Here is an 11,474-nt window from a genome sequence, read left to right on the forward strand (position 1 = left end):
AAGCCCAAACCCAAGTCCAATTCAGTCATTAGTTCCACCCTCCGTCGAGACCAAGTTTACTTCCATTCATCCAAAGTCATCTCGCTTTCCATTAAGAGAGGATTTCATCTGAGACCAGTCATCCTTCTCATCCAACGCCTCCTCTTCTCAGCGTTGAATATCCAACTTCTATCCAGACCTCCAGTACTTCCCTACTTCCTCTCCTCCATTCAATCCGTCACCGCTCCTACTCCTTCTACACCTTCCAACCATTGCCGTTAGGAGTGTATTCAAGACATCCTTTCCCTCCGTCAACTCATCTAGAGTGATTTCATTCGAGACAGACTTAGTCTTTCATCCTCGATTCAGTTGATACTCCTGCGACGTATAGCTTCATTCCAAGCTTCAGAAAGATTGTCAATTTAAGGACACTTTTGCCTTTACCATTCGCTTATCAAGATTCAGCCATTCAACGACATTCCAACTCCTAGTCATCTCCTCATCTCCCCTCGGAACGTTCCCCACTCACTTCAGACAACCCCTCTAAGATTCACATTTATTGATTTTTCATACGCATTCTACGTATCTTCTTCACGCATTCCATATACACCCGCCATCCAATTCCACGGTTCCATCCCATTTTCGGAAGGCTTATTTACTATCGTACCCAGACTACCCGGTTATCCTCTTCTTACTATTTCGCTTTTGTTACCCTTCACAATCCACACTATCCTAATCTACTTAAATCCTAGGCAGCGTCCTCCCTTAAGAAACTTAGGAGAAGGTTTTGTCCTATCCAGTCTGGACTACTCTTTCCCTGGGGTTTGTGTTTGTTGGATTACATATAGTTTATAACCAATCACAAACTTCGATCTTCATCTGGAGCCCACCGCGAGGGAGGGTTAATTAGGATTTTGTATTAGGAACACAGCAATCTACCACTTTATCACTTCCATTCCATCCATTTCGACTCTTTTTCTTTACAGGTTATTTCGCTTTGCTGGTCTATTCTCTAGGCAACTCTAGGCAACTCTAGGCAACAATTCTAGGCAACACTTTCTGACTCTGTAACTGGTTTACGCTATGACTGATTCTGGCAATCCGTTTCCATCTTCTACTCCCACTATGGCTACTACCATCATCCAACGTACTCCTGTCGATATGCCTGTTCCTAAATCTAGTGCTCCTCCAAAATTCACTGGATCTTACGTCGACGTCAAGAACTTTTTGGATCACTGCGACCGCATTTTTGATCAGTACAATGTCACTCTCAACGATGACAAAGTACGATACATGGTTCAATGCTGCAACCAAGAGAGCAGAGAAATCATTGAAGGTTTACCCAGCCACCATGCCAAGCAATGGGAACGACTCAAGACTGATATGCTCAAGATCTTTGACCATGCTAGGACAACGCAGAAGTTCACGTTGACTACTCTTCGTGCTTACGCTTTCCAACACTCCAATCTTTCTATGCATTCTCTTGATGACTTCCGCAAGTATCAGAAGCAATATATTCGCATTGCTGGTTGGCTTCTCAACAACAACAAGATATCCAAGACGGAATACAATCAATACTTCTGGCTAGGAATCAATGAATCCCTCCGACCTGCGCTTGAAAGCAAGATCATGGTCTTTAATCCTCATATCGATCTCTCCTCACCTTTTTCCATTGAAGACGTCACCAAGGCAGTTGAAATCATCTTTAAACGAGACCGCTTTGACGTTGGAATCTTTGACAATCCTTCTGCATGTTCTTTCACGTCTCTTATTCCCCCAAAGGATTTGTATCCTGAACGTTCATCAGTCTTTGACAAGATCAAGAAGTACTTACAGGAGATGTTTCCTAACATCAAGACATGCGATGCTTGTGAACGTCCATACAATCCCCCGGAAGAGACCAAGCGCATCTTTCAGGATCTAGACAAGGAAGAAAAGCAAGCACACAAGGACGACAAAGTGAAGAACTTGATCAAGCAGATGTTGAAGCTCACCATCCATGATTCTTCGTACACTATTTACTATCTTTGCGCCATCAAGTTGGAACCCGCTCTTGCTAACATGCTCATTGCTCCGGCCATTATAAATCCAAGTGCACAGCCAGCTCAGCCAGTCCCAATCGCAAGTCAGACAGCACCTCCAGCACCACGAGCACCACGTCAGTCCGCATCCGAGATCATCTGCTATGGTTGACATCAACAAGGCCATGGAATCAACAACTGCCCAACGCTCATTGATCTTACGAACCGCAAGCTCATTTCCAGAGACAGTAGCAATCGAGTTGTCTTTCCTGATGGATCCCGCATTATTCGCCAGAATGGAGAGTCAATCGCACAAGCAGTCCTTCGTCAACAACAGCCTCCTCCTCCTCCTCAAGTCGCTACCACAAGCATAGCCGTATCCGAAGCATATTATGGTCAGATGTTCAAGAACTACAGAGCCATGGTCGCAGAAGAAGAAGAGGACGACATTGGAACCTGGGATGGAGAAGACGAGTTTGAGTTTACGCTGGCAGGTCCTGGTAATCGAATCCCAACTGAAAAGCGAACACGTGCTGCACGCAAACAGGTCATGGACGCTGTGGTACCTCCGGAACCCGCGTATCTCAAAGGAAAGCGAGCGGAAATAAGTAAAGCTAAGGATTCTTCTCAGATCCCATCTATTCTTAAACGTCCGGCTAACTCTGGATTGCCGAACAATGTGCCTAGCTCCACTTCCATTCAACCTGTCCCAATCCCGTCAATTAATCAACCTTCTGCCGAAATGAATCCATCAATTCCTGTCAAACAAGCTCAACCCAATGTTCCGATTAGGGCAAATCCAACGGAACATCCCGAGACTGCGCAACGATACGAGGTTTTTGATCCGGCCGATGATGATCAAATCATGGAAGATGTCACTCCTAGTCTAGAACGAGGCAAATCAGTTACCAAGCCACACGCAGCGCCTCAGAAACGTGTCTCTGACATATCCCAAACTGTCAACACTATGGCCATTCTCAGACGATGCCTTAATCAACCCGTTAATGCGACGTTCGGCGAGTTACTTGGAGTTTCAAAGAACCTTAGGACCCTTCTTATCAACAGTATCAAAGGCAAGACCCTTACTGTCGACGAATTCAAAGCTTCATTGACAAACGGCAACTTAAAGCTTTCTGATAAGGAAGTTCTAGACATCATTTGCAGTGCCGAAAAGGACGTACCTGTTCAATACATGCACGAGACCAATTCAGTTGAATCCCTTCGTGCTCACGAGCCCCTTCTTCGAATCACATTAATGTGTAATGGTCACGAACTCAATGCCTTGATTGACAGTGGATCTACGCAGAACATTCTAAGCGAACAGGCTTGGAAGAAGATTGTCAGGTTGCCGATGGACAGCCGGAATACTATTGTTATGGTTGATATTCATGGCGGCAAATCCCACATGCTTGGATTCGTTGGAAATGTTCAACTTGATATTGGTACAGTCAGGACGCGTGCTCATTGCTATGTATCCAACAAAGTCCAGTTTGATATACTCTTGGGACATCCATGGACCCGTGACAACTATGTGGACATTCTAGAACGACCCGAAGGGACCTTCATTGCCTTCTATGACGTCAAAGATCCTACACGTGAGCAGAAATTCCTTGTGACACCTGATACTCAGCACGACCGGCGTTACTTCACGGATACCATTTACGACAAGACTCCCCAAACAATGTTAGCACACAACGACCTCTCCTTAGCTAATCCAGATGCCGAAGAAGGTGAAATTGAAGAAGATTTAGAACCCGGTGAATTATTGGACGACCTTCGCTATCCATCACCTACCCCTTCCATGATCGAGTTATCTATCCTTACTAGGCAACAATCTCTGAATTGGGACGAATCTGCTAACCCAAATGAGGACTTATCCACTTCACAAGATGCACCCTCTTTTTCTGACTCCAACTGCAAACATGACTCGACTCAGGACTCCTCTCACGGTCTTTACGCTTCCGATTATGACTCAATGTATCAAGATGACTCGGGAACTTCTCAATTCAATGCAACAGCCCATTATGGTCATATTTCCACACCACCTTACGATTCCACACATGAGGCCCCACAAATAGAACAGCCACCATCACCATCTGTCAATCCGTCCATCAAATCCCATACTTCAGACAATAACGACCCACATGAAGAAGAACCAGCTGACGACAATCCAGAAATGGAACAATTGAGCTTACCTGAAGTAGAAGCTATTCAATTCTCTTCTGACAATACTCATCTTACGGCTATGGGAATGCTCAACCCCCACTTGCGTTTTGAAGACTGGATTCTATATGACGCCACCTATTCTTCTCCTACTCGTGTTGTTTCTGACCGAACAGGAACGGCCTTTGTCTATTATGTTTATCCGCAGAGAAACAGCCATATAAACTTGACGACAACTCCAACTATTCTACACTTCAGTCGCACTGGTATCTCGTCTCAATCTAACCACTCTGCTTCAGTCAGTGCCTATCCAATGGGCCAACGTCACTCAGCATCCTAGACTCATTTTATTCCCCAATCTATTTGCTCTCAAACGCTTCTTCTATTCCCCAACCTCATTCCCAAAGTTCTGCTCTTCCATAGACACCTCTTTCGATTATGATTCACCAAGAAATACATGTATCATCGACGGTCACCACAAATGTAGACGAGCATCATCGAGGCCCAAAAGCTTTGGTACATTCTCTGCGAGTAGCCCACAACAGTCCAAAGGAGCCATTAAACAAGGATGAAGAAGAGCTATGAATCACCCAAAATGGCAAAGAGGTCGACCACAATTCTTCCCTTTTACCTCTTCCCATAACCAGCACAATGCACAAATCGCGAGCTTCAAATATGGATGATGGAAACGAATGGTACTATCAGTATGGAGAAGAAAGTCCCTTTGGTATCGACAACACGGAAGAACATCTCTTGGACGCCAACACATTGTACTGACTATCTGGACGGTGCATGGACATCAGCTTGCTTCCTCAACGCCCTCTCTTTGTTCTCCGATCCCCTCAATTTTTCTTTGTCACCTTTGCTGTTGCTGGTGTTTCTTCTTCCTCATCGTTATGCCTTTATCCCACCTCCCATTTTATTTCCACATTTTGTGTTTCTCTTTTCCATTTCACGGACACTTATGTAGATTTTTCATTTGTGCAACGAGTTCTTGAACACCTCCACTTTTCTTTTATGCGCCTTTTACTCACATTCACACTCTCAATGGCAACTCCACGCCATACAACCTTTTCCTTTACCTTTTATTTTCATTTTCTTTCCACTTTATCTATTTGTATGTACGTCGACCGAAAAGTCGTTAAACTAACCTTTATTTATTCCTTCCTTTTATTTATTTGTTCCATCCCCGCTTCACCACTTCAGTCCGCAACCAAATCCTCAGGTCACCTATTGCAGAGTTCTTGGAGAAACACACGCAACCTCCCAAAGGAATGCTATACGGAATCTCTATCTCCAATATACACCACTATCATGCCTCCAATACACCTCGAACTTCTACAGAATCGGGAAGGGCTTCATCTTATCCACAAAGAGCGAAAAATCAAGCTTACGGACAAGATAAGAAGGACGACCACTCCATTACCTCTGATGGGTCAAGACCTACAGAAATTTCGGATAGATCAAAGCATTTATGCAAGATCATGGTCACTCAATTCAGATATTACTGCTAAACCCACCGTCAACCAAACTAATTTGGCAAGGTCGTCAAGCTCTCCTACAATTGGTTTTGTATTCACTGCCGCGTCAGGATCGACACTATCAACCTTTCGAGCCTCCATGAATCAATTCATATCACCTATTCTTTCCCCCTCTTCTGCCAATACAGCCTATAAACGAGTCGATCGGAAAGTTAGACCTATAAATTGGGTTACTCCAGAATTGGCCAAAGTTATACGACGAATTCCTGTTGATCCCTTATTATCTCTCCCACCTCTCCCACTCCATCCCCCTACCTTTACACCAACGACCAGACTCACTCTTGAACGCATACAATCAATAAACATTAACGCCAACAAATTCCTATGGCCGGAAGAAGAAAAGCTTTTCCTTCATATTCTTAAACTCAATGAACGCTCACTCGCTTTTCATCAGTCCGAACGTGGAACATTTTCTGAAGAATACTTCTCTCCATACATCTTTCATGTTGAGGATCACGAGCCCTGGGTAGTCCGAAATATTCCTATTCCACCCGGCATCATGGATCAAGTTATCAGTCTCTTACGTGAAAAGATAGATGCTGGAGTATACGAACCAAGCCAAGCTCCGTATCACTCTCCAATTTTCTGGGTCAAGAAGAAGACAACTGGTGCTATCCGTCTAGTTCATGATCTGCAGATTCTTAACTCTATTTCCTATCGCGACGCAGGAGTTCCTCCAGTTCTTGACAACTTTGTGGTTCCCTTTGCTGGTCATTCTATTTATACGGTCTTTGACTTATATTGGGGATATGACGCACGCAAAATCCATCCTATGAGCCGAGATCTTACCACGTTCCAGTCTCTTATTGGACCTCTTCGACTTACTTCAATGCCTATGGGATATACAAATGCAGTAGCGGAATTTCAAGCCTGTACCACCTTCATCCTTCGTGACGAGATCCCTCATGTAGCCAATGTCTTTATCGACGATGTTCCTATCAAAGGCCCTCCAACACAGTACTTAGACGAGGACGGCAATCCAGAAACACTTCCAGAAAATCCAGAAATACGACGATTTGTCTGGGAACACGCTCAAGATGTTCATCGAGTTATGCACCGCATGGGATGTGCTGGTGCTACATTTTCTGGACCAAAGACTCAGCTTGCTCAGCCTGAAGTTCTTATCCTTGGACAGTTATGCACTCCGGATGGACGACTACCCGATCAGAGCAAGATACAGAAAGTCACTGATTGGCCATGACCAAAGTCTGTTCACAACATCCGATCCTTTCTAGGTCTATGCGGAACAATGCGTGTTTGGATCAGAAATTACTCAGCCCTTGTCCGACCACTCACAGAACTCTATCGTAAGGACGAACCCTTTGTCTGGACCCAACAACAAGAAGACTCTTTCCAAACTCTCAAAGAAATCATTTCCAATCCTCCTGTTCTCACTTCTATTGACTATTCATCCGATCGCCCAGTTATTCTTGCTGTGGACACTTCTCACATTGCTATTGGTATCATTCTCTATCAACTTGACAAAGAAGGCATCCGACGACCTGTCCGCTATGGTTCTATCTCACTTAATCCACAAGAAGCACGATACAGTCAGCCCAAGCTCGAGTTATATGGTCTTTTCCGTGCTCTTCGAGAATTCCGCCTCTATCTTATTGGAGTCAAGAACCTCTACGTTGAAGTCAACGCCAAGTACATCAAAGGCATGCTCAATCAGCCTGACTTGCAGCCTAGTGCTAGTATGAATCAATGGATACAAGGCATTCTTCTCTTTGACTTCAAGCTCATCTATGTAAAGGCCAGTAATCATCGTGGACCTGATGGACTTTCAAGGCGACAACCAACTTCTGAAGAGTTAGAGGAACCTCAAAAAGACGATGACTGGCTTGACGATATTGCTCTTCTTAATACGGTCAAATTTTTCCCTACTTTTCTTTTTACTCCCTCTTCTATGCCATCGTATGACTCTATCTTGCTTCCTTCTTTTATTGCTTCTTCTTCTTCTCAAGAACGGACACTTCGACAAATTCTTCAATTTCTTACAGACCAAACTATACCCCCTTTTCCCAATTTGCAGTCCCGACAACGATTCCTTGCTCGCGCTACTCAGTACTATCTCAAAGATGATCAACTCTATTGATGACGACAAGGAAGACCTCCACTCTTGGTTATTCTAGATCCAGACAAGCGACGTCTCATTCTTACTCAAGCTCATGAAGAACTCGGACATCGAGGAATATACGGTGTGTTTGGAGTTATTTGCATTCGGTTTTTCTGGCCATTTCTTTTTCAGGATATCAAGCATTATCTCGCTACTTGCCATGAATGTCAGATCAGATCCACCAAGAAAAGCAAAGTTCCTATCACTATCACAGCTCCCCCAACTATCTTCACTATCATCAATGTTGACGTCATGTACATGCCCAAATCTGGACGCTTCCGATACGTAGTCCTAGCCCGAGACGACTTATCACGTGCACCTGAAGGACGTGCCCTCAAGTCTTTACGTTCCGAAGAGCTGGCCACTTTCTTTTGGGAAGAAGTCATATGCCGATATGGTGCTATTGCTATTGTACGCACGGACAATGGAGTAGAAGTCTCTGGCGCTTTCAGTCTTTTGATGGAAAAGTACGGCATTCCTCAAGTTCGCATTTCTCCTTACAACTCTAAAGCCAATGGATCTATTGAACGTGGTCACATTGACTTCCGTGAATCCATTCTCAAAGCTTGCGGCGACCGACCTCTAGACTGGCCACAGTACATTCATCACACACTCTTCTCTGACAAATGCATCACTCAACGCTCTACTGGACATTCCCCTTTCTACGTCATGCATGGTGTTCATCCTGTTCTTCCATTTGATCTCCTTGAAGCCACATTTCTAGTTGATGGATTCCGACAAGGAATGAGTTCCGAAGATCTCCTAGCTCTCCGTGTTTGACAACTCATGAAACGAGATGAAGACTTAGCCAACATAGCCGACGTTCTGAAACAATCACGACTTCAATCCAAAGCTACTTTTGAACGACAATTTGCTCGACGTCTTCGACAAGAAAGCTTCAAGTTTGGTGATCTAGTCCTCGTCAGGAACAGTCAAGTTGAGAAGAAGATGAATCGCAAGCATAAGCCACGATACCTTGGACCTTACGAAGTTGTACGACAGACACGAGGAGGATTATATGTGCTTAGAGAACTTAATGGTACGCAACTGGCTCAAGGCGTAGCTGCTTTCCGACTTCTTTGCTATTTTCCACAAGACGGTTCAGTCATTCCTCGACCTCAGCTAGACCGGATGATCAGAGAACTTGGACATGAGAGTCAGGAAGATAAAGACACATGGAGCGACAACATGGACGACTTCTAATCTATTCCCCCCCTTCCTTCCGCAACCGGGGACGGTTGATTTCTCAAGTTTGGGACGGATATCATACCCCAATCCTAATTGGAGATGAGATGTTCATTTTGGATCTACACACGACGCCCTCAACCCAAGCAGTCATTCTTTCCATAAGTCATCCACACATCTTATCTTATCAACACTTGTCACATAGGAGCCACGTTATTCCGGATCATGTTACTTTGTCGGATCATCAAGGCTATGCAACGGATCAGTCAACCATCAAACTGCACAGCTTTCTACACTGCCTTGCACAGCCGGACTGTCAACTCTATTTTTATCAATTCAATGGTCTTACTCAGCGTCAGGCTGCGGATTACTCATTCCAACTTATTTTTGGTTTGTCTTACTCATTCTTTTGTGTTTATTTATATCTTTTCTATTGTCTGTTGCGCTTTTATTGTCTTTGTCTTACCAATCTTCTATGCTTTCTGACTCATCCTTGCTTCTTTTATCTAATCTGTATTACCATTCACCTTCGTCATACACTTCTTTCTTACTCATCCTATTCATTTCTTATCTGTCGTCGTGTCAATATTGACATGTCTTATTGTTCTTGCTTATTGTTACACTTGTGTAGCCTCATTCTTGACACTTTGTACAGTATATGACTCGGTTTTCAGTAGCTCAGATTGGTATTTCGTTCACGTAGCTTTTAGTATAAAAGCTGTAGTAGAATTACACGAAATGACAGGAAAGTTACACCCAGTCCCCACTTTCTTCAAAGCAAGTCAATTTTCATTCAAGTCAAGTCAATTTCAAGTCAATCCACATTGATTCATTTCAATTCCAAGTTCAAGTTCAAGCCAAGCCCAAACCCAAGTCCAATTCAGTCATCAGTTCCACCCTCCGTGGAGACCAAGTTTACTTCCATTCATCCAAAGTCATCTCGCTTTCCATTAAGAGAGGATTTCATCTGAGACCAGTCATCCTTCTCATCCAACGCCTCTTCTTCTCAGCGTTGAATATCCAACTTCTATCCAGACCTCCAGTACTTCCCTACTTCCTCTCCTCCATTCAATCCGTCACTGCTCCTACTTCTTCTACACCTTCCAACCATTGCCGTTAGGAGTGTATTCAAGACATCCTTTCCCTCCGTCAACTCATCTGGAGTGATTTCATTCGAGACAGACTTAGTCTTTCATCCTCGATTCAGTCAATACTCCTGCGACGTATAGCTTCATTCCAAGCTTCAGAAAGATTGTCAATTTAAAGACACTTTCACCATTCTCCAAGATTCAGCCCGTTAACGACATTCCAACCCCTAGTCATCTTCTCATCTCCCCTCGGAACGTTCCCCACTCACTTCAGACAACCCCTCTAAGATTCACATTTATTAATTTCTCATACGCATTCTACGCATCTTCTTCACGCTTTCCATATACACCCGCCATCCAATTCTACGGTTCCATCCCATTTTCGGAAGGCTTATTTACTATCGTACCCAGACGACCCGGTTATCCTCTTCTTACTATTTCGCTTTTGTTACCCTTCACAATCCACACTATCCTAATCTACTTAAATCCTAGGCAGCGTCCTCCCTTAAGAAACTTAGGAGAAGGTTTTGTCCTATCCAGTCTGGACTACTCTTTCCCTGGGGTTTGTGTTTGTTGGATTACATATAGTTTATAACCAATCACAAACTTCGATCTTCAGCGCGCGGGAACTGGCTTACGCCAAATCCACGACATCTCGCATGCAAAGATCTCGGTCTCCCCCATCGTCACCTCCGGTTTGCATGCCGTCACTATCAGGGGCACTGCTCGTGAAGTCGGTGATGCTCTCTCTGCTATCGGCAAGCGGATTGCCCATCGTTGCATCCGCAACCCTAGGTCCAAGAAGCCTAAACAGCCTCCTGCGCCCACTGCCGCCCCTCCTACCCTCGTCGTTGAACCTCCTTCTTCTACTCCAACCTCGAGCTCTACCCCAACTACGCGGACACCCCGTTCCGGGACGGCTTCTCCGCACTTGCCCATTCCTACGGCTGTCGACACTCGCTCCAGCCCATCCTCGTCGTTCGCCCCTGGTTTGCCTATGGAGGTGGACGCTCTTAGGGCTCCGCAGCAACACTCTGACGGTTACTCTCGCCCCGGGCCTGTTCAGCCTAGGGAGGGAATTCAGACCGCGCGTCGTGGCGGTGGACCGCCTTGTGTCTTTGGTGCAAACCGTCCACGGTGAAGACCAGGCCGTTGGGACACCGACCTTTAGAGGGGAGGTGATGTCAGGGTACGTATTGGTGCCACCTCTATCCGTTATTGTTATCTGTTACGGTCCCACGCTGTCATGCCTTGTTCTATCTTTGTGTTTGGTCCCACGTCTATCGTTCTCCTGTTTCATCCATTGATAGTTGTCATATGTCGAGTACTCTGGTCCGGGAAGTAGTTACTCTGGTCTCCATGTATATATAGGGTCCTG

General features: G+C 44.9%; 3 protein-coding genes across 3 annotated transcripts; all 3 read left to right on the forward strand.

The window, feature by feature from the left end:
• Positions 1 to 1,104: 1,104 nt before the first annotated feature.
• JR316_0008202 (uncharacterized protein) lies at positions 1,105 to 4,503 on the forward strand (the record flags this gene model as incomplete). The annotated part of the gene is made up of 2 exons (XM_047893917.1): positions 1,105 to 2,137; positions 2,183 to 4,503. The coding sequence occupies 2 exons, from the start codon at positions 1,105 to 1,107 to the stop codon at positions 4,501 to 4,503; spliced, it is 3,354 nt and encodes a 1,117-aa protein (XP_047747232.1).
• A 4,106-nt stretch (positions 4,504 to 8,609) lies between these two features.
• Positions 8,610 to 9,026, forward strand: JR316_0008203 (uncharacterized protein; the record flags this gene model as incomplete). Its single annotated transcript, XM_047893918.1, has 2 exons — positions 8,610 to 8,862; positions 8,920 to 9,026. The coding sequence occupies 2 exons, from the start codon at positions 8,610 to 8,612 to the stop codon at positions 9,024 to 9,026; spliced, it is 360 nt and encodes a 119-aa protein (XP_047747233.1).
• A 321-nt stretch (positions 9,027 to 9,347) lies between these two features.
• Positions 9,348 to 11,237, forward strand: JR316_0008204 (uncharacterized protein; the record flags this gene model as incomplete). Its single annotated transcript, XM_047893919.1, has 4 exons — positions 9,348 to 9,398; positions 9,823 to 10,123; positions 10,216 to 10,658; positions 10,716 to 11,237. 4 exons carry the CDS (start codon positions 9,348 to 9,350, stop codon positions 11,235 to 11,237), a joined length of 1,317 nt encoding a protein of 438 aa, XP_047747234.1.
• Between the last annotated feature and the right edge of the window lie 237 nt (positions 11,238 to 11,474).

Source organism: Psilocybe cubensis, chromosome 7 (assembly GCF_017499595.1).
Source record: "Psilocybe cubensis strain MGC-MH-2018 chromosome 7, whole genome shotgun sequence".
NCBI lineage: Eukaryota > Fungi > Basidiomycota > Agaricomycetes > Agaricales > Agrocybaceae > Psilocybe > Psilocybe cubensis.